The sequence below is a fragment of the Motacilla alba genome, chromosome 15 (genome assembly GCF_015832195.1).
Source record: "Motacilla alba alba isolate MOTALB_02 chromosome 15, Motacilla_alba_V1.0_pri, whole genome shotgun sequence".
NCBI classification, from domain to species: Eukaryota; Metazoa; Chordata; class Aves; order Passeriformes; family Motacillidae; genus Motacilla; species Motacilla alba.
The window spans coordinates 6807289-6830815 of record NC_052030.1 but is presented as its reverse complement, the minus strand read 5'-3'; the positions used below and the strand labels follow the sequence as shown (position 1 = coordinate 6830815).

Sequence of the window (23527 nt, the reverse complement as noted above, 5' to 3'; positions counted from 1 at the left end):
ATTTGGACATAACATCACCATACCATGTCAACACAAAGATCAGGTTACCAAAACTGCTTTAAATCACTGCAAGCTGCCCTCAAAAACTGAACACAGTTTCCACTAAAAGCATTTCTAATTTTTAATTCCTCTAATTTTTAATTCCTAAAATAATAGGCTTTTGCACTCAAACCATTATTTCAGTGATTTTTAAATTATGACTGCTTTTATTAATGCTAAAACAAAGCCCTTTGGAATGTGTATTTCATAAACACCCACGGTTTGCAAAACAGCACTCACGTCACACTTCAACTGTCAAAGCTGAGGAAAAGGATCTCACAATTAAGTAAACAGCTTGGGTCGATGCTGGCATTTGCTGTGTCAGGTCACCTCAAATTGCTAACACTGGGACAAAAGATTGTCCCTCTCAAAGGGCCTATCAAAATACAAGTATTGTGACTCACTGGCATCCCATTTTTGTGACTGTAGAAATGAACTGCTGCAGTAAGAAGATTGCATACTTCAGAGAACAGGTTAAATTTTTTATATGTACATGAACAGCAGCGCTTCAGTTAGGATCAGGTGAGGCACACACACAGATTTTTGCATAGAGTTGGAGAATCAAAATGCCTGCAGTGATTAAAAAATGAAAAAATAACCAGTTCTAGTTTTTCCAATGTGCATCTGTTTTCAGAGACTCACAATACTGTGTCTTAAACTAATGGTGCAACAGCTGATTCTCTGAGACACTGACACTACAGGGAAATAGACTTCTAACTTTTATGAACAAAAGGATAATAATCCATTAACAAAACTATGTTTTCATTTAAAAAATGCTCAAATTGTGGTTAAAATTTTAAACCAGAAGGTTGATGTGACCCCTAGAGAATTAAACCTGATCTGATCTCATGTGCTCTATCTAATAAGGTGCAAAATTCACCTGAAAATTTTCGTCACCTGGACTTCTGATGGAAGACTTGTCAAACACGCACAAAAATCTTCAACTTTTGAATTAGAAGTGTACAGGTCCAGCTGCATCGTGCAATCAGGATTAAGCATAACACCATGAAATGTCATTATCCACAAAAAACAGTTCCTAATGACAAGGAGATTTTCACATAGAAGATATTGAAGGCAGGACAGAAACTACTGCTGTCAACACAAAATACAGCCATCAAGCCAATAAAGACAAAACTATGAACTTCCCAATAAAGTCAACAGGCTGCATTCATCGGAATGAAAATTAGGTGGAGCCAGTGGCTTTTTCATATTCTTCCTATGCCAGTAACTGCAGCACACATTGTGCTGTTCCAACAGCAAAAGCTGCTGAAAGACAACTTTTGCTCAGCCTTCATTACTTTTATTTCAATCAAATAAGTTGCACTGCAGATTTTTACATTTTTGGGGCATTGGTAAACTGGTATTTGCTTGCATTACATGTCTTTGTCTTTCCCTTTTTGCTGCAATCTGCTCTCCTTAATCTAATCTCTGTCAGACATCACTTCACAGCCATGGAAAGATGTCAAAAGGACCTCATGAGCAATCTCAGATCAGTTCTCAAATGTCAAAAGAAGTGGTTGATTGTTACACAAAATAATCAAAGTAGACAGATTCTTTGGCTCAAGGATACCACAGAATTACTAATCTTGCTCTTGCCATTCACAGATTCAACATAATCTAAATTGTGTTGTCTACAGAATCACATATGACTTCTGATTCTCCTGTTGGAAATACTTCATCTAAATGGCTCTCCCAAGTTTCAGACTGCTGGCAGAATTTTCCCAATAATGCAGACATTTTTCTAAAGACAGTTTTGCTTAAAGAAGGGTATGATGTCCAAGTGGTCAAATAAAAAGTAACAGCTTTACATTGAAATCTGGAAGTTAAAACAAGAAAACGAAAGAATAAGGCAAAACCCAAGTTACCTTCACATTACAAACTGGGCTGCACAAGCCATGCAGAAGGAACATTCTGTTCAATTGCACCTGCACCAGTTGCACCTGGGCTGGTGCTATCCTACAGTGACTGACTTCTTTTACTTATTCTTCATATACAGAACAAACCTATTCCTATGGCTGAAGATCCTGCATTCCTAAATACACTCAATTTATCTAGGGGGAATATTAGAGAAAAAGAAATAATATCTATCTGGGACAGAACAGTAGTCTTCAAACTTAGATTTCTATAGGTCCTATCATTCAAATAGTTCAGAACACTGTGCTGAAATGGGCAATATTTATCTGGTCTTTATAAACTTAAAAGAAAAAACATCTCTGAGTCAGCCTCGTGGCTGTTTGCACATCGTGCATCTCCACCAGTTAAGCCACCCCTTCAAGTCAATCTTAGTCACTTCAGAGAGCTGTGGTAGAATTGCACTGACAGCTACTTCAGACATTCTGGCTTCTCCCCAGCTGCTGTTGCATGGTAATTTTTCTTGTGAGCCATCGTACACCACGATGTTCGTAACTCAAAGCTGTGGTACCAAAGCACACTTGGTGCACATATTTTGTGTGAACTACAGCTAAGAAGCTGCTGCTGCAATCCCTCAGCCTGGACTCCTCTCTACACTGCTGGCAGCACACAGACGTGAATCAGGAGCGTAATCTTTGGCTGTCAAAAATCCAGGTGTAGTTGCACTTATGTAAGTAAAACCATAAATGTCAGTACCTTTGTTTTCCCTGACAGAGGCCAAATAAATTACAGTTCTGAAAGCACAGTCGTGCTGCTAGGGTTGTTTTTAGTGCAACTGCCATCCCAGGATTGCTTTGCTAAACTCATACACATTACAACAAGAGAGGACTCAGACTTGACTGGCACTATATATTGCCAAAGAAAACAGAAAAATTTGCAACTGCCATATTGCAAAGACAGTGATACAACACATCTATACATGCTGCATCTAGGAGTACAACAGGCCAACATATGAAGATTTATGCAGCAAAACAATTGGTGCAGAGAATTTAAATCTCCACGCGAGGTGCGTTTTAGACAGTTTTTCTCAGGTTAAACTCATTAGCTGTTGGAGAACACTTGGTGCATTCCTCAAGCACACTTACCTGTTCTGTTCCATCTGAAACCAGCCTGGACCCTGGCACCTGAGGCTGCCCTGAAAAGTGAGCCAAGGCACAGTAAACAGGGACAAACAGGAAAACCATGTAAGGGCACTAATCAAACCAGGGTGATAATGCAGACCCATCTGTAATCGAGAGGACAGTTAATTCCTCTCTAAACGCCAGTCATTCCAGTGAGACATGGGAAACAGGAGATGGATAATGCATCTAAGATGTGGTTTTACATAGTTATTTTGAGTAGCTATTGACAGCAGACATAGCACAGGGAAAGAAAAACAAAACAACCCCATCTTTCTCATTCACCTTTTTCTTGGAAGAGTACATTCCTTTAACAGAGGCAAAAACCTCAGTCATTGAATACTAATTATAATGTTGTACCACAAGAAGAGACATTCCTGGCCCCACATATTTTCCAGTTTATTATTTAATATATGTTAATTAACATCTGAGAAGTGATGTGGTTTTCTTCACAGAACAGAAGCAAGCAATGTGTTTAGCCAGTCTGGCAGGTTACTGACCAGGGCTGGCTCTGTGTGTCAGGCGAGACACCGATGGCAAACTCTCCTGCATCACCAGAGGGAAGCTGGAAGGCACCTGAGTGCCTTAGTAGGCACTGTCATCCTCAGAGGCCTCAAAGAGAACAGGATCACAAAACAGAACATCATTCTCTGTTCTCTGTTTTCCCCTTCCTTTCTCCATCTTCCAATGTGCATTTATCTTTCTAGTACAAATACACAAACATTTAATGCGCATCAGCAGAGACACTGCTTTTTTTCTCATTCATGGTGTGTGTGACTTATGCATTGTCATTTTTGGTTATCCTGCTTAATATCATAATATTTATTATTTCTCCCTCATCTGTGATCATAAGTTCAGTGCTTATGTCTTCTGTTTTAAAAGATATAGTAAATTTAAGCATGCCAATATGATACTTTTTTTTTTTCATTCAGCTTCTAATTTCTTGATACACAGATAATTTTCTTGATAAAGAGATAATTTATATATATATGAAATACAGGCAACATTTCTTCACTCTGTTCACCTTAACCTACATTTTGCAGCCTGAGTCACACTGATGGGTTTTGTAATTCTCACAGTTCATGGCTCTCCAGCTGATTGCAGTACTGATTCTATTTTCACCAAGTCAAGACTATTTCCCAGATCCTCAGAAGCTATCATCAAGACTTCTCTGCAGAAAATGAATCAGATGAAGAACATCAGCCATGTCCTGTTACATCAATCTGAATGAAATAAAACTAACTCGTACTAGCTAATATTCCATATAAATAGGGACACTTGCTAAACCATAAATGTGCATTAAGTTCTACAGGCTAAAATTGAAATGTGAGATACTTTAATTATTGTCTTATTACTGCTTAATATTTCATAGATTTATTCCAAAATTACTTATTTCCTTATGATATTACAAAAACAGTGTTCCAAGTCTTATCAATATTTTATCTTAATTATTTAGTTTGGTGTATTTCATTTGTAACAATGAATATCAATCAAACTTTGAATATAGTGAGGACCAAAGGCCCAACTCCTCCTCTGCTCTGTTCAGGTGTGTTTTATTAAGCTACTACAAGGGAGATGAGACAATTGCACCTCCACTGCAGGGGCCAGTACAGCAGAACATTGATGCAGGCTCTACTCAGTGTAACAGGAGAGTCTCATGTCTGCCAAGGATCCAGACCTTTTCACAGTCAACATGGATTCCCATCCTCCAGCAGAATTTTGTGAGGCTGCACTTTTCCCTAAGAAAGCATTGATTTTTCTCTTTCCTACCTGTCAAATATTTTCCAATTTCTTACCTGTATAAGACAACCGTACAATAGCACAGAATTAGGAAATACCCACAACATAAAAACCCCAGAAAAAATACAGCACTCTTAAAATGGAATTAAGTACCAGAAATAGAACTTAAATTACAGCTCCTTCATCGTTAATATGGCATGAAAGATTTAACTTCATTGTATCACACCAAATTACAGGCAAATGAACAAAAACATACCTGCAAAAATGCACAATCTACTAATGCCAACAAAGACTGGTCACCAGCTTGACTTTATTCTGATTCTAGTTTTGAACACACATGTAAATAACAATTATGACACAATTTTAAGCAAAAAAAACATAGCTGAGGTTTTACACATTTTAAAATTTCTTCCACTACGATTCCAATAGAAAAAATAATCAGGAAACAAAAATCTCTTGCAAATGTATGACTTTGAAGAGATGACATGTATAAGCAAACTTAGTAAAATGCCATGCAGTAGTTTCCTATACACACCTTTTTCCTTTATATCCTTTAAAACTGGTATTTAAAATTTCCTTTTATTATTAAAAATACTTTTATAAAAATAAAACACTTTCTTTTTAAACTGTAGGTACAGTATCCTTTTTCCAGTGGATTCACTGCAACCTCTAATTTGCACAGAGTAGATCATGCACTTCATAAATTCCTTATCACTTCTATGGTCAAGCACCACTTGCTGATATCTGCACAGCAGTCTTGATCTTGTTTCCATTTCAGCCAATGACAAAACTCTCACAAAAGCTTCCAAATAAGTTAAAATACCTCACTTTATTAGCTATTCTGATGAGATAAAAAACAACATCCAATGTTTGGGCTCTTTCCTGTTTGTCCTAATTGTCAGAAAAAGCAAATCCCAGATTTAGAATTTTGATTCAAGCATATCAAAATACATTATTATAATCCATATTTACATCTAAGGTCTGACTCACCTTTCTTTGCCTGTATGTAAAAACTAAGAATAAATTTTCATTATTACAGGACTGCTATAAAGACTGAAGCTTACAAATGCTTTTAGCATGAAACTGCATGCATTTTGCTTGCCTTTATGATGTCTTCAAAGAGAATGTCATGTTTAAATATCCACTATTTGTAAGTGGATTTTAAAAAGTTTGCTATGCAAACTCTCAGAGCAAGCTATTGAGGCAGGGCTTTGTTTCTTAGGTATGCATGTGTCAAACTAAAATTTAAGACAGCTTTAGCTACTTCTCTGCATCTAAAAATAACAGTTAACATTTTTATCCATACAAATGTGGGGTTTAAAAGTCATCAAAAATTGAAAAGGGCTGACCATTTCCTGCAGCTCAGGAGGACAGTCTGGAAGGCTTTGAGTTCTAAACCATGTACAACCCAACACGATTGTTGATTGTCTTGCAATCGAAGTTGTCAAAAAGTCATTTATACAGAACTGAATCCACAACCTGTGACTAGTCAAGTAAGCAGTCCTGGTCTCTAGGAGCTATTTAAATATGCAAATATGAAGAAGAGATTTGACTAAATGCTGCTTTAGCACTTCCTGACAAATACAAATCTGGGAATGGCCTTTCACAGTACTTCACCTCAATGGAAAGTTTCATTTACTGCTGCCTCCATTACACACACACACACATACACACACACGTGAGAATGCCAAAATACACCAGCTTGAGAACAGAAACACAGCTGCACATCTTCCAAAGAGTATCAAAAATCTGACTACTCTGCAATAATTAATTAAAATCAGAGGCTTGTGAAAATACAGTCAGCATACCTAAAGGAAAAAAAAATAGTGGTGATCCATTACTAACCTAATATTCAGTATTCAAAAATAGTCAAAACAGAATACCAATAGAAACAGAAATAGCTTAGGGTTTTCAAATATCCTGTTATTAGCTAGAATCTTCCATTACCTACACTGGCACTGAATAATTGAAAAAAGCATGCATTTAAATAGCTTTTTAATTCACAGGTGTTAGAACATAGGAAGTACCTCTTAATATTCAACTTTTTCAGCAATATAAGACTGCAACAGTGTCACCTTACAACACATAGCTATTTCTACTAATAATCCATGAGATGGAATCCACTCCAGGCTGTAACACATTCTACCAATAAAGAAATGAATCCAAAATTTTATATGTACAAAACAGCCGACACATGAAAACCTCATCTTCAGCTTCCGTTTGCAAACAGGTACCTATTCCTTACCTGCTTGCTGGAGAAGAAAATAACAAAAACAATACTGCTAATTAGACTATCAGGAAACAGGATGTCACAGCACAAATAGTTTTATTCAGGTCAAAAATAAGCAAGTCTGCTCCCATGGTTCTTTCAGTAAAAGTGAACAGAGACTGAACTAAATTCCCTACCTTGATTCTCAGATCAAGTTTTACAAATAAGATCTATTGCTGTACTATCTATAGAAAAATGAATTTAAAGAATCCCCCCTCTCTGCCCTCCCCAGGCAGAACATTGCACCATGGCACTGAAAAGCTTAAATGAGACTAAAGCACTTAATACTACCAGGATAACATACATTCATTTAATGCACACTGGCATCAGCTGTACAATCTTAACAGCATATGTTGAAGGTAAAGCGAAGTTTGGTAAAACCTTCATATAGAACAATAAAAGCAGCAAGTATTTCCCCACCATTAGAACTAAAAACAAGTTTAGGTCTACTAATAACATCTATAAAAAAATCCACACCTACAAAAAAGCAACGACTTTGTCTTGGACAAAGATGGCCTTGCCCTGAAAGCAGGGTGGCATTAAATAAAATATTTCTGATTATAAGTTGCTACTTCATGTAAAAAAAAAATCTTCATCTGGTTTTCTCCAAAGCATTTGTGAGCTTGACAGGGTATGATACCAGTTTATTTAAACTTTTGCTTTCCTTGCTATTTTTAGTTTGTGGAAGCTGGCACAAAACATTTACTAGAGCTTAATGGCTTGTTGTCTCATTGCTATTATTACAAACCATTCATGTGGAAAGTTGTTAACTGTGTAGTTTGAATTCATAGGTGCTTGTTTGCCACTGGTTGACATCAGCATTGATCATGTTGCGCTCGGTGAAAGTAACGCATCCCTCGGAATCGATGAGCACCACCGTGTTCGTCCTGCAACAGCCAACGGCACAAGGTTACACCTGGGCTCCTTCACAGGATCTTCCAGGCTGCCATCCCTCACTCCCAAATGTTTTAAGCCCCTCCCCCCCCCCTTTTTTTTCCCCATAGTACATCATCAACACAAGAGCAGGGCAGAAATCATCCTGACAAGTTCAAATGGGCATTTTCAGTCTGTTCTTCTGTCACGCCACTGCTTTGATTCCCTGCTGCACTTGCAGCACACACAGCCCTGACACATTGCAGAGAGCATGATAAAAGCCTAAACTTAGTGCAAAGTGCTCCATTCAGAAAGAAGTAGCATAAAACTAAGTTTTTCTTCACACCCTACATATACCCATAAGGATTGTTGACATCAATAGTGCTCTCTTCATTCCTTTCTTTCAAATCAACTTTATATGTTAATTAGTATCACAGGACATTGATTTGTGATCAAGAAAAAGGTGTCTCTCTTGAAACTTTCCAAAGAGGAAATTTGTTTTCATGAAAAGCAGATGCCAGTTGTGCATCTATTCCACTTTGCCTCGGTTAAGCTGTCACTTCTCCATGGACACTGCAGTACCCTCCCACAAAGGGATGACTGACAGTAGGAATTTTGCACCATCCTGATCTGGTGGCCTTTCCCAAGTCACTTCACAGTTGTTCACTTATATGAAAAAGAACTTAATTTCCTCATAAGAAAGTGAGGCCCCGTTAACAACCTCTATTCACTAAGCCCTGTTGCTAAGGGAAAGGTAAGTGTGAGCATACAATTATGGCAGCAGGGAGACTGGAAATGTGTGCTAATTCACCAGTAGAAGGTCAGTATTTCTACCAAGTTCTCCCTGTTTCCTTTGAAATGGCTAGACTCCAATCTGTGAAGCAAGGGGAGGAAGGTGCTTTGTTACCATGTTAAGTTTTCATTATCCTATATTTAAAATGTTCTTTTAATACATTTAAAGAAACCACTGTAAATACTGAGTCTGTTTCTCAGAATACCAACTTCAAACGCCTACAGCAGTGAGTATTCTGCTTATCAACTCCCATCTCTACAGAGGAAATACTGTGGCTGACCATGCCACAAACCAATCTGACAAAATTATTGGCAGACTTTTAGAGCAGCAATTCCCTACCACCAGCAACAGGGTTCACCAGCAATTTTGTCCCACTGAAGATTAAATGAAGATTTGCATTGCATTATTCTACTTGCAGCTTTGGTGGAACAGTCAGAGCAGAGAGTAAGAATATCTCAGTAAAAACAGCAGCATCAGTTAGGGGAGAAGTGGAAATACAGATTCTTCTGAACAAGAGCAGTAGGTTCTTAATGTATGAAAATGGCAGATCCATTTTATGATGCAATGTCTAAGAAAAACTCTGATTTAGCAATGCAAGTGACACGATTCCTGCTCGTGGAGGAGAACTGTGTTCTGCAAATCTCTGGTAAGATCAAAGTTAGATGTGCTCAGATCTGCTATTACACTGGGGAAGCAGAACTGTATTATCTTGTCTGGGACAAGGTAAAGCTGTGCCGTGCTCTCCATCAAAGATGAACTACAGAGTGAGCTTCAAATGCTCTTCAGCAGCAAACCCCAGACACTCAAATACTGACCAAGGAAATACATGACTGAATTATACCAGATTAATATCTGAAAAAAAATTAAAGCAGTCACTATAGAATTTAACCTTACAACAGCACAGTTTTGATTTGAGATGTGCTTTGATGCAGTACAAATCCATTTCTGGCCGTGAGTTTTTACCTTGTTCCGTAACCCGGGCAGCGAACGCACAAAGCTGCATACTTGTTCAGGATGGGACGGATGTAATCCTTCCCTTGGTCTTCAATTGCAGGGTCTGGTAATTGACTGAAAAAAGTAGGAAAAGAGTTTAAAAAAATCTCCAATATTAACACATTCATCCCTATTGATCTGGAAGGAGTTCCAGGACATCTCTGAGATCACAGTCAAAGGCAGGGCTGAAGCAGAAAAGAGGGGGTAAAGGAGAAAAACCCATCAGGAAAGAATGGAATTCTGTGATTAAACCAGCCACTGGACCCACTAAATTCCTGTAATATGCACACACAAAGAGATCATACAGTAATATGAAACAGGATATTTTAAAAAAGTTCAAAGCTAGTGCATATTCACATGTTCATATTTATTATGAGAAGATCATTTCATCTTGAAGTGCGATTTGGAAAGATTACAGGCTTAGTTTTAAATATTGCTTTTTGTAAGTAAGTATTTCCCTTTTATAGTCAGATGGTTTGAGATGAGATCAAATGGAATTACTGAACATTAAGGGGAGACCATTTGACTATATTGTATCTTATACCTTTGTCTTCTTACTAAGTAAAAAGTATAAAGTCTATCAATTTTTTTAAAAATCACTTGATGTGATGAAAAAAGTAGATGAAAAAAGCTATTAAGACAGCTTAGCAGACTCCACAATTACTACTCATTGCTCAGATCTCTGAGTTCTTTTACAAAACTTTATTTTGAACCACTGAAAAATGCCACCTTCATGAATGCTGGCATTAAAATTTGGGAAATTGAATCTATATACCAGAACCAGCTTTGCTTCAACTCGAATCACTTCCCAAACACATAAAAGTCAAGGTAAACATGAAAGTTACCAGATGGTGAGCAATGATATAAATTTAGACCACAGCACTTCCTGTACCCAGCTCCATGTGGGCAGAATGTAGTGCTATCAACTTCCTTTCCTTCTGAACATCCAGCTGATGGGCTCAGGTTCACTCTGCCATGAACTGTGAGTGCAGGAACCTTCCTTATATCTCAAACTCATCTCTTGGGGACTACCTTGACTGAAACCTCCTTGACTGGAACTTTCTTGACTGAATTGTACACACAATTCCTTATCTCCTTCCCCCACTTAGCCTGAAACAACTTTACTTTTGAGGAAGGCAGCTGGTTGTACTTTGAAGTGTTGCTTTTCCACCCTCTGTCTACACTCTGAGCAGCAATACAGAACAGTAAAATCTACTAACACAAACCAGCCCACCACCTGTGAGGGTGCTGAGGCCCTGGCACAGATTACCCAGAGAAGCTGTGGGTGCCCCATCCCTGGAGGTGTTCAAGGCCAGGTTGGATGGGTCTCTGAGTAACCTGTGCTAGCGGACAGTGTCCCTGTCCACGACAGAGGTTGGCACTGGAAGATCTTTAAGGTCCCTTCCCATCCAAATAATTTTATGATCATATAAATAAGTGCTTTCTTTAAGTGCAATAACCAAACCTATGTGAGCCTTTAAAAAGCTGACAGCAAGCAGCTTGCACATCCCTAGTAATGCACTCATTGCCCTTATTAAGAAGTGCAATCTTTAAAAAAAAAGGGCACAGAGAAACCAGTACACAGCTGATGAGGTCTAAAACTGCAGTAGCCTTAATTGTGTCTCCTGCTTATAAATCAATACTGTTGAAAGTCAGGCTCTGTGAGAACACTGCTTTCAATTAATATGAAGGTGAAGTGCTTTTTTCCTTCAAAACAGTTTTTATATGCATGTTTTTAAATGGGTCATATTGTATTTGAGTAAATTGCAGCTATCATGTTCTTACGGCTCTTGATTATTCATCACTGTAAGAAGCTCCTTCACCAAGTCTTCTTTGGTAAGGTCTTGACTTCTCTTGACCACTTCTGTGAAAAGCTGCTTCCCATACTGAAGTTTCTTCCATGGCGTATCCAACAAAGAATTACTCAATCCATATATTCCTACACACATACACACACAAAAAAAGCCCAATTTAATTGGAAAGTGCATTCTGTTTTAATAAAGTCTAAGTGACTCCCCAGCTAACCTTTACCTTCAGGTGTGCCATAATCACACAAGCCCCATTACTGAACAGGAGAATACAGCAGGCTCCCATCTCATGCTGGGCTGTGCTTCAGCACTCCCCTCATGCTAATGCTCAGTACTTGGTTATAGTTGTACTCTAATTCATATCTACAGCAGTCAGTTGAAATTTCTGGTTTGCTAAACCATGAAGGCATAACAGAATTTTATAATTTCTGCCATCTAGTCTTGTCCAGTGTAGGGATGATAATCATAAGTTATCTTTGCCTCTGATTTTACTCTTGAAAAACACTGAAAAGCAGCACTGCATGACAAGAAGAACCCTTCTCTTTAGAGGCATCCTCTCACCACAAGCCAGACAAGGGAGATCACCAAACATCCTCTCCTCCTAAAGGCAGCCACGTACACAGGAGTCTGTTTAAGCGCAGAGACCAGAACCATCTTTGCTACAGTCTGCAGATACCTAGAATTTGTGACTCAGTTTCTCATTACAACAGGGCCAAATTTTAAATTTAAAAAAAATGTCTGTATTAAAATCTGGTTTATGTCTGTAGCTGTACAAGATCTAACAGTTGTTTCCAAGAATTTATGCTGTAATTGCTGCAATAACAATTTGCCTACTGGCAGCCACATTTTGACCATTACCCTAAGCAGGCAAAGTGAGGCTCTGCCATTAACTGTTACCAGCTAGTTACACTGCTCAGAGCCTTCCATGTCTCCTGGCTCCATTTAAACTGCCTTTTTGATGATGACTTCTGGAGCACTGCTCTCTGTAGCTAGCTAGCAAAGAACTAGATTTGAAATATTTTAAAATTTATTCACCTGATAAGACAGACTGTATTTTTTTTTAAAGCCAACTCTGTCCCTGGGGGAGCACAGTCATACTGTGACCTTCAAACTGCTGGGTAAGGGGAGTTAGAGTCAGACCCTTTGAAAATTCCATTCTCAAGACAGACTTCTGTCCTTCTGCCATAATTACCTAAGTAGTATTCCACTAATTGCAGTGCAGGTGGGTACATACACTGACATGGATAGAAACTTTTAATGAACTATTGATTTTTTTTACTACAAGTTACTAACAAAAACTTATATGAATTCAAGGATATTTAGTAATATTTTCTTTTAAAGAATGCAAACAAAAAGTCAGTGAAGACAATGCTTAAGTAGCTAAATTACTAGAACAATACACAGCTACATAAGAAAAAGTAATATTCAGACCTGTCTGAAGAAAACCTACCAGCATTTAGGAAAACAGGTTCTGGTTCTCCTCTGTTTCCATAGTAGCAAATTACATCTCCTTTGGTGGTACTGAAAAATATAAATACAAATTTCTCCTTGAAAAGCCATCAGCTTCTATATTTGATTATGCTTTAATTTCATGCAATCTTTGAGCGCATTAAGATGCTTCTCCCACTGTTGCTCCTATGATACCAGACATTGATGTGTTTTATTATGTTCCTCCTCTCAAAACACTGCACCATTATCAGGAAATAGCATTATCATTTTTAAACATAACTGCAGTAAAATTCAGTAAAACCCCATAACTTCTGCATGGAAGTATCCAGGCTTAATGACAAAAACCTGGTTTTGATTAACTGGAGATTTAGTTGCTTGGGAGAAGGGGGCATGTGAAAACAAAGGAACTGTCCATCACAGCAAGTACCCTTTTCCCCATCACCTCTTTTGAAGCCTTCCTGCATTCTAAGCCACTGACTGCTGTGGGCCACTTTAGATGGCAGAAGTGCATTTCAGGCCCACTTCCAGCAATGCTGCAGGGCATAGCTGGGTCCTTTGTGCATTTCTTGGCTGTTTTCAGACCACTGTAGTCACTGAATCTCTCTAATTGTAGGCACTGGCTGCAGCACTCACTCTCTCTTGTGCACAGAGTACAGGGAGGGTCTTGCACAAGGTTCAGAGACAGCTTCCAACATTGCAAACAACTCTTATTTGACAGAGATGGTATCAGCATATCCAAACAGCAGGGACCTGCATAGTCACACTGATACTGCCAACACAAACACCAAACCAACTGATAAGGGAAAAAAAGAGAAAGTAAGTCATCAATAAGCCTTGTGTGTCCTGTGGGAAATGGACTGCCATTAGATGGCTCATTCTCAACATCCCTCACTCAGCTGACATGAAATCATGATTCCTCAGATCACTTCCAGTTGGTGGGGTTTGGCTTTTTTTTTTTTTTTTTTTTTTAATTTGCCAGAATACAGCAATGAGATCTAATTCTGTATTTCTCCCTAGTGATTTACTTGCTCTTAGTTACCAACAAACACATTCTCATCATAGTTCAATTTTTAATTTGTCTCCCAAGCTCCAGCTCCTTAGACAGCAGATAGAGTTTCCAAATTGGAAAAAAACCCCAAAAAAACCAAAACAACCAACCAAAAAAAACCAAAACAAACAAAAAAAAACTCCAAACACAAAACTTGCAGTTAAGACTGAATTTGGATTAAGTAGCATAAAGCATAATACAGAAGAGAAGCTATTTCCAACTCCTCATTTTTTTCCTAAGATAAAAAGGAGTATCTCTGTGCTGATGCAAATCAGAGTATATAGAATGCAATCTCATTAATGATGTACTGGAACTTAAATTGCTCTGCATAACTTAGCATCCGCTACTCAAACCTTAATAACAAGCAAAACAGTCTTGATTTAGCTGTTTATATTCTTCTTGAAAAGCCATTATAAAAGACATTCTACAGTGTCCTTTGCAAGACAGCCAAATGAAGAAGGAAATATTAACTTATTAATTATAGAAGTCAGAGGAGTCAAGAAGAGGAATATGAAAAAAGCCCACATAAAGCAAAAATAGAACTGCCTTTCTCTGTGCACCACTCTTCCTCCTCCCAAACTCATAAGAGCTTTCTGATACCACCCAGAAAGATCAAGTTTTTCAGCAGAGGCAGAAGACAGCCATCACAGCAAGCATATTGTATACACTATTTTTATTGTTAAATATCATTTAAGACATAACATCAGTTATAACATCAGTTACTCAATTCACAGTTTATTGACTGTTAAAAGAAACGTGTAGTATTTCTGAACTTTTGTCTAGTAGCTTAAAAGGCATTTATTTTCCTTATCTTTTTCTTCTCGTCATTACGATCCTTGTTCAAATTTATTTATGCTGATGTCAAAACTTACTGACTACCTGAACTCTTCACAGACAACAGCCCACCTTCGGTTTCTTATGTTAAGACACCAGAAATCACACAAACTATTGTATTGGTGCATTAACTACTCTCTTTCCAAATACCTGCTGCAGAAGGTCTGTGAAAAGATCAGAGCAATTGTTATAATCTGAAGTCTCACAAGACAGTGTTAGATAGAAGGGTGGACAAATGGCCCAAGCAAGCCCTGGAACACAGCTGTAAGACAAGGCCTGTCACAGATGGGACTGCATGGTGAGTAAGCTGGCACTGCTGACTTCCTTTAGAACAGCTTTTTACATGAAAGAATATAATCCTCTAGCATCTCTTCCAAGATTTGTGTCACTGACAAATTCAGTAACAAGATCCCCTGGAGTTTATCAAGAAGACAGGGAATACATACAAACTGCAGGGTCACTAATTCAGGACATCCGTATTTTATGGCATGCACACTCCCCCAGAGGAGTGTTTTCACTTATCTCCACTGCAGCACTGCTGCTGCCTTCTGTCAAAGGAAGACTAAAGCCTCCCAAGAGACTTCTGAAACGGAGATACTTTCAAAATTTAGTTCACTGTGCCAGTCAGCTACTCTTTCTTTTATCATTTGGCTCTGCCTATTCCCTTCCTACTGTTTACAGGTACTCAGTACTAAACATCAAAGCAGAAGCCAAGATGAAAAAAATCACTGTAAGCTTGATCACAGCAATAGCCTCAAAACCCTGGCCTGTACTCAAGATTCTCTTCCCTCCCAGCCTTACAAGTCTAGATAGCAATTTCACTGCAGAAGTAATAAAGGCGTAATTAAAGTGATGACAATAGGACCCAACAGACATATTTTTAAATCCCAGCCATAGCTGACAGCAAAAATAAACTAAAACTATGCTCTTAGATACATCTTTCTGTCAAAAAATGTAAGCAATAATAAATGTTCTAGGAGATATTCTAGGCAGCACAAATCTCAGTAGAAATAGAAGCTTCACAGCAACATTAAAGCCATACAGAGTTTGCCACAATCACTTCTTAAAGTTGGAGAAACACAAGCAGTGTCCTTCTGCACTCCTGCCCTGCTTCACCTTCAAGGTGGCTCCAAGTCATGTCCAACAAAAACTCAGAATGAAAGAAAAAGGAAAAAAGTAGTGAGGCAGTAAAGCTGCACAGAGTGTGGTTATCACCAAGTGATCACTCCCCTGGGCACTGAGCTCTACTCTGCTACAGACAAGGACATTGGATTGTTTTATGAATAATCTGTGCATGTATTTTTTGTGCAAGGACAAAAGATGAAACTGGCAGCAACACTGAAATGCTGTACAGTAGTTTCCAATAAGTAGTATGGTTCAGAGAGTCATTTTCTTTTCTTCAATGTTCATGAGCTAATCAGATAACTCTTTCTTTTTATTTTAAAAATAAACAAGCAAACACCAGACCACCAACTATAAAGCCCAAACAGGTACCACCTACCCTCAAATAAAATGGTGAAAAGAATTCTGCCGAATACTCACAGCACACAAAGTCTGCTTTAAAACAGACTTGATTTTGTTGTTAGTGCCTAAGCATTTCTTTGGCACTGTCCTAATATTTTGGGCCAGGCAGAAGCTGACAGCAGAGAAAAGAGATAAAAAAGTTTTTCAGAAGCATTTTTCTTTCTTTTGACATTGGACTGTCCATCCATCCACTGGAAGTAACTAAAGATCTATGCAGAAATACCTCATTTTCACGAGGGACCCACAAGAAGCAAGACAGGTATGCTCTGAAAAAGGTGATACTGAGTTAAGACAGTGCATGAGAAGAGAAGGAAATGAGCTTACAGAGCAATCCCAGGGACTTGACCATCCATGTTCTTTTCATACCAGCACTCTGAGCCTATCTCACTTTGAAAAGGCACCTAAATCCAGTCTCTGGAGAGCAATCAAATCCTTCCCACTCAGCCAGGTCACGGTAACCATGCTGAATGAGAGCCTGCAGCTGATGGTATGGTTTACAACATTTTCCCTGCAGGGATTGAAAACTGCCTGTGACAGGGCAGAACAGACAAGCTCACCCAAAAGGCAATTTTCTGTAATCCCCTCCAGCTGACTTGTTTGTAAGGCACAATTTGTCTATTCATCATGGAGAAAGTGATTCACTCCTGTTACACAGGGATCTTATTGCACATAAACTATATGGGTTCCAACTGACAGCTTGTCAGAGACTACACTTGCTGGGTGGGTGACAAGAAGCTGCCAATTTGTCCTTCGGGGCAGCCTGTATTACACACTTGGCAGTAAGGAACACAAGTGAGATGCTGCCACAACAGCCCTGACACAAGTTTGAGGTACCCATGAAAGCCTAAGTAGGTGTAGCAGTAGATTTGTTGAACACAGGTTTTTCCCAGGACAGAAATGATGTCCTGATCATCAACAAAAGCAGCTCACTGCCTTCAGGTGTAATCACAAATGGAGAAAGAAGGAAAACCCCTTTGAATATTGAGCAGGTATTTACTTTACAGAACAGTCCAGCCTCTGATAACCTTGTTCCTTTCTCATCAGACCTACAGACAGCAAAAATGAGAGGAGTGGCAACACTGCCTTCCTGGAAGCCAATTTTGCAGCTGCACAAGATTCCAAACAGACACAGTTTGCCACATGCTGTAATTCAACATAAAAGTATGTTTAGCATAACTGAATAAATATTCATGACTCTCATACTCAGCAGGTACACTCAAGATGATAAACTGAAAAATCAGAAAAATAAAAGTACTAATTTTCTTAAAACAACAAATCAATAGTGTTTAAATTGATATAAAGAGATGCCACAGAGTAAATAGATTATTACACTGAAAGTGTCAAAATCCATGCATGTTAAAAATAAGTCACACTAAGCTTAAAATAAAAGCTTAGTGGAAATAAACAAAGAGATTTTATAACCTGTATAGTTGTTCCTAGCTCCCTTTCTTGTATTACTGCACCTGTCATCTAGCATACTGTCATCATAATCATACCCAGAGAAAATAAAATTTCTTTTTCTGAAACATGTACCTGAAGATTCAAAAATTGTAACTCTCTCTAAATATGCTGCTTACACTCAGCAGAATCATGTGCTCAGGTACACCCCTTTCCACCAGTGCTTCGTTTACACTTTCAATCTGAGTTTCCCCTCCATTTCACACACTCTAACAGAGCCAATCACTATTTGTTACACAATGGAAGAACACATTAAGGATAGTCCTCAATCTTTGTTTTGAACAGTAACATGGCCTAAGAAAATAGCATCAACTACAATACCATTTTCTGTTTACACAGAGAAGTAGCTCCCGCTCATATACCACATTTCTCTTTGGAGTAATTCTAATTTCCTAAAATGACAAGTTTACAAATATTATTGAAATTGCTCTGCATCATTAGCTTGCCAAGAATTTCATTTCATCAGAGTATCCAAGGCTAAGGACATGTCAAAGAGGAGAAGTTAATCAACACACACAGCTTTCAGAGTGATACTCAACAAGGAATTATGACCTGTATCACCACGGAAAGACTATTCAATTGAGCATACAACTCTCTATCACCCCAGCATGGAGGAATAAACAAACCAACCCAGCACAGGAATGATTGCCTTACATAAAATCAATCAAACCTACTTTAATATCATCATATTAGCAGCCATTATGACTATTCTCTTCTCCTACATTAAAAGGAAGAAACTCAAACTTACTGCTTGCTAGGTCACACCTTGAATATGATGTTTGCTTGAAAACGTCTATTTCTTCTGTTGCCTTTTCAGTAAAAGACAGCCTTCTAATTTATTCAATCTAGCCAGGCAGCAACATACAGCAGAAAGCTCAAAAAGTCAAATCTTCTGACCATGGTAAAAATTAATTTAGGCAATGGAAAAATTTTGGGATGTCTCTGGTGAGACGATATAAATTAGAGAGTAAAAAGACCAAAAAGTATCAAACACTCCAACTGCCTGGTCATCTTCTGGATTGAATTTCTGGAAACATAACCTATATATTTATTTCTAAGCAAAAATACACTCATGGCATCTTCACAGAACTGACTGGTAAGTCTGAGCCATCAGCTGAAGGTGTCTAATACAGAAAGTGCAAAATGTAAATACAAGGCCAGTTAGTGAGAGGTGCTAGAAATTATTTCCACTGAAAACAGTAAACACCCTGGCCTTCTGCTTTAAGTGCATTCTCAGAAGCATGCAGAAAAGCTGAGTGGGAGAAGGCCCTGCACCATCAGGTTGTCTAATCAGATTAATGCTTCTGCACCAAGTGTGCCACAGCAGCAGTGTGCTCCTGGCAGTTGAGATGTGTTCCCAGTCACGCAGTGTGCATCCAGCTGGGAACTGACACAGGGCCTGGAGATGCCTTAGCCCTGGATTTCCATTCTTCTCCATCAGGCAGAATGCAAAGGCAAAGTAGCAGATGTACTTGTGCATGGACACGTGCACAAGCAGTGGAAAGGATTGTGCCAATCACACTGATTCTAATTAAGTATCCAACATCTTTTCTCAGCTACAGAAACTTTAGGTTAATGTTTATTTGTCTTGTGCTGATTTTTAATGTTTGAGGAAAGATTAATGACACAGACACTCTGACAGGAAGTCAGAGTGTTTTAATAGCTTGAAAGCTTTCAGCTGTTCTAATCCTGCTGCAGCATGTCAATTCTCAGAGAAAAAAAGGTGTCTGAGAAGTTATGAGTCGAGGTTTTGTCTTCTCAAAATACAAACCCCAGAGCCTCCTGGGTAAAGACTGACTACAGCCTATCAGGGAGTTGCAAGAAGTTTTGTGGGAAGCAATGGTTAGAATACAAGATAGCTCTCCAGTGTTTGAAAGATAAACAATAACAAAGGAAAGACTACAATAAAATTAGGGCCTTGCATGCCAATTAGCAAAAAACATGAGGTGTAACTTTAGTTTCTGACAGGCTTTGCATTGTTACACTTTGGTGCTATGACTTGTATGTACAGCACTGTTATTATCTTTCTCCCTCTGACATTTGAACTGTGATGTTTTATAGACTTACTTCAAGTCAGCTGCTAATAAATTAAATCCATTGTAAAGATGTCCCTCTACTGAAACTTTCTTCAAGTAAGAGTAGCTGTCCAGATCTGCAGTCAAGAAGTTTGTTACAAGAGCACCTAAGAAAGAGAAGTACATAGAGCAACTTGTATCTGTGTGCTCACTATTCTGACAGTCCTGGTAAAATAAACAGAAAGATAAAGATTCCTGTGGCCAACAGGCTGTAACAGTGGAAGAAAACCCCAAACCACAAAATCAACCCGAAAAATGAACCAGCCTTTATAAGTCTTACATCATTGTCCCATGTTCACATTATAGCTTGACTTTTACTCTGAAGAACCCAGTCAAAAGGTCTTGGTCAAAAATTCTAAGAATTCACATTTACTAACTATTCTGGACTGAATGCATCTTTCCTCTCTCCCCACCTTAAAAATTCTTCCTTGTCTTCCTTCACTTCCCTATGACCCTAAAATGAAATACAAATGACATGGTTCATTTGTTTCTCTGCATAACATGTTTTGTCACTGCAATATATTCCCAACCCACTACCATATGAGAGTTATAAACAGATCTGTTTTTACTTTAAAAAACCCCACAGATGTGCTGTTTTGAGCATCCTCTTTGAAACAGGTTTTTTCCTATTATTTCTCTTCCTCTGATTTATCACTGGGGAAGAAGAATCTTTTAGGCTACCTCCAGCATAATCCAAGTTGCATTCCCTGACAAGGGCATTTGAATATGAATATACACTTTAAGAAGTCTACTGTAATCTAAAGCTAGCTCAATGCTTGGCTAATTTTTCAGCCTGTTAATTAGAATTACTTTGCAGAGGAGATGGTGCTGCTGCATAGCTTGTATGAATGTGACCTCAGGCTCTAGGCACCACATCTTGTTTTACTTATGTGTGCTTGACCAAGAAATCATTATCCAAGTCAAGTTCCTCACACATGTACTCAAACTCATCAATTAAAAGTTTTTGTTTACAGCACACATTCTTTTTGTCCATAAAGCTGTGGTAAGAAAATTAATACTGTAATCATCACTATTTTACTGGAACATCAGGGCTTGTTTGCCCACTTCCTTTTTTGTTTTTTATTTCAACTCCTCCATACCTCTTCCTTTTGCATTTTTATCAATCTTTGGCTGCATGTAGTTTGTCAGGGCTGCCATCTTGCCTTTCTTACTGATTCCCAGCCATGTCCCTCCTTCTTTTCCCTCCTCCATATCCAGACCTAAAGGAATAAGTAAGAGTTAGATTATCAAATACATTAAAATTAAAACATGTTTCAAACTCACGACATGTTTTCCTTAGATGTATAAGGAAGAAGAAAATTTCTTATTAGAAAGGCAATACCACCACCCTAATAATGAAAAAAACCAGGCCATGATTCCCTTATATAATAAAACACTCAAAACAGCAAGACATACATACCACTAAGGATCTCATTGCTGCTGTCCCAAAACTCGGCCGATTTGGATGGTCTGTGGTAAAATTCATCCCTATTAGCTGCTAGAATAAGCCTGTAGAACACAAGAGGAAAAAACCAAAAAATTGGAACTTCACAGTACAGGCAGGAGCAGAATCCAATTTTTTCCAGAGCATTAACTCATTTCAAGCATGAAACTATCCTTTATCTCCCACCTCACCTCTATCACTCAGTGTAAAGTTCGACTGACATCTGACAGCAGCCTTCTCTCTCACTGTCGTGAGACACTCAGCAAGTCCATCTTGGTGAGTGAATGAGGCAACTGGTGTTTTCACAAAGTAATTCTCACAATAGAAGACACTGAATTAAGGTCGCATAAACAACCTTAAGATTCCTCAGCACAAAGTTACAGCTTAATTAAAGAAAATAATTATTATTTTGAAATCATTTTAAAAAAGCATTTGTCGTTGGTCAGGCATCCTCACCTGAGGAGCAGGTAATGGATTTGGCTGATCCAAGTAAAGGTAAAAGACAATGGTGACCCCAGGCAAGCCCTGTGTGGAGGCTCAGGGCAGCAGTGGCTGCAGACAGACCAGCACAGCTCCAGGGCAGCTCCCAAAGTCCTGCTCATCAGTACCCATGACTTGCCTTTATTTCAGCTGCGAGACAGTGAACGCTCCCTCTTCTCTCCAGCTATGTTGCTTAATTTAATTTTAATGAAATGCTATCTTTCAAAAACCTGCAGATTTTCTTAACCAGTTTTCCTTAACCTCAGTTATCTTCTTCACTGTCAGTTCCTCCTGCCAGCTGCATCTCAATTACAGCTGCACAGCAGAAGACAAGTTTGCTACTGGAAACTGAAGACAGACCATACAATTTTAATTCTGATTTTTAGCCACAACACACGAGAATCAATTCCAATGACATCTCATTACTTTGTTTGGCATTCAGATGTATTTACATTTTCTGCAGGTTTCTGAACTTTCCTGCAAATTCATCTCTTCCCTAATACAATGTTTTAAATGAGAACTGCAAGGTACAAGTTGCACATTAGAAATACTACAGAAAAAGAATCATAATCAACCATAGAGAAACTAGAAAAACCTGACACTTCAATGGCATCTTTTCTGTAAGGTAAGTGCTCAGTATTTTGCCCAGCAAAGATAACATCTGTTGGAAAGCAAACTGTATGGACAGTTTTTCTTTCCAATGCAAATATAATATTGTTCCTTTGAAAATTACATAATTTCTCTTCTTCTAGCTGATTCTAGTCTTTGAGCTATAGGCTTTCTGCTGGTTTATCAAATTTCTCTCATCTTACTTCAACATGCTCCATTAACAGGATGCAGCCTCCTTTCACAGATTTTTATTGAGTATCTCCACTGTTAAAAAATAGTTTGCCTGAAGTGCACTTCTCATCTCCTGATGCTTCGATTATACTTTGCATTCCATAATTCTTGACATGAAATTACATGGTTTCCATTACATTAATCTCCATAGTTACTATTTGTTTATAGTATCTAAATACTAAAAATAAGCAAAGTCTTTTTTGCATGATTGAATATTTCCCATCTCAAGTTTAATGCAGACCCCTAAATTTAGCACAAGGCTAGTATACAAAAGCATAATAATAAAAACATCTTTATTTTGTCATTTATGAAACATAATTATAGTGAAAAGGAGCAATATTAAGTGACCCTCATCTTCTAATAAATTGCAAAAAGCCTATTCAGCTATTTTTATAGCTGAAATAACTCAACTGTATAAGGATTTACATATTAAGATTTATTTTAATATTGAGAGAAATGAAAACCTGAGAAATCATTCCATTAAAGCGATTTCCTACAATGCAATTCAGCTCCAGAAAAGAGCCTGTGATTATAGCTTTGAAGCTTGAAACATTAATTTATTTGTAAGATGCACACAGTACTATTCAGAAGGATGTAAAGGCAGCATTTTACCTCTGACAATAATAATGGACTACAGTAAAGTGCTTGTTACACTGCACTAAACTCTACCACAAACAAGCCCCATGAGGGAAAACAGAACCAGTTGCAAAGGCACAGGCAGATGGATTTGTTAGTGTGTCACAAGAGTGAGCTCTTTGCTTAATTAGATGCTCAAGAAATTTGACCAATATGTTGCTCTAGAAACCAGGGTCTACCTGGATGGAAAATTCT

At 38.2% G+C, this 23527-nt stretch overlaps 1 protein-coding gene across 6 annotated transcripts in view; it reads right to left on the bottom strand.

The window, feature by feature from the left end:
* Positions 1 to 5085: 5085 nt before the first annotated feature.
* The window catches only part of TANGO2 (transport and golgi organization 2 homolog), a 28928-nt gene continuing 10486 nt past the window's right edge, over positions 5086 to 23527 (bottom strand). For all 6 annotated transcript variants that reach the window (XM_038151900.1, XM_038151895.1, XM_038151902.1 and 3 more), the window contains exons 3-9: positions 21353 to 21441; positions 21033 to 21152; positions 19925 to 20039; positions 12995 to 13065; positions 11522 to 11675; positions 9707 to 9811; positions 5086 to 7964 (exon numbers count right to left, since the gene is read on the bottom strand). In XM_038151900.1, coding sequence (XP_038007828.1) covers positions 7844 to 7964; positions 9707 to 9811; positions 11522 to 11675; positions 12995 to 13065; positions 19925 to 20039; positions 21033 to 21152; positions 21353 to 21441 — 775 coding nt within the window. In that variant the 3' untranslated portion in view covers positions 5086 to 7843. The remainder of the gene's footprint in view (positions 7965 to 9706; positions 9812 to 11521; positions 11676 to 12994; positions 13066 to 19924; positions 20040 to 21032; positions 21153 to 21352; positions 21442 to 23527) is intronic.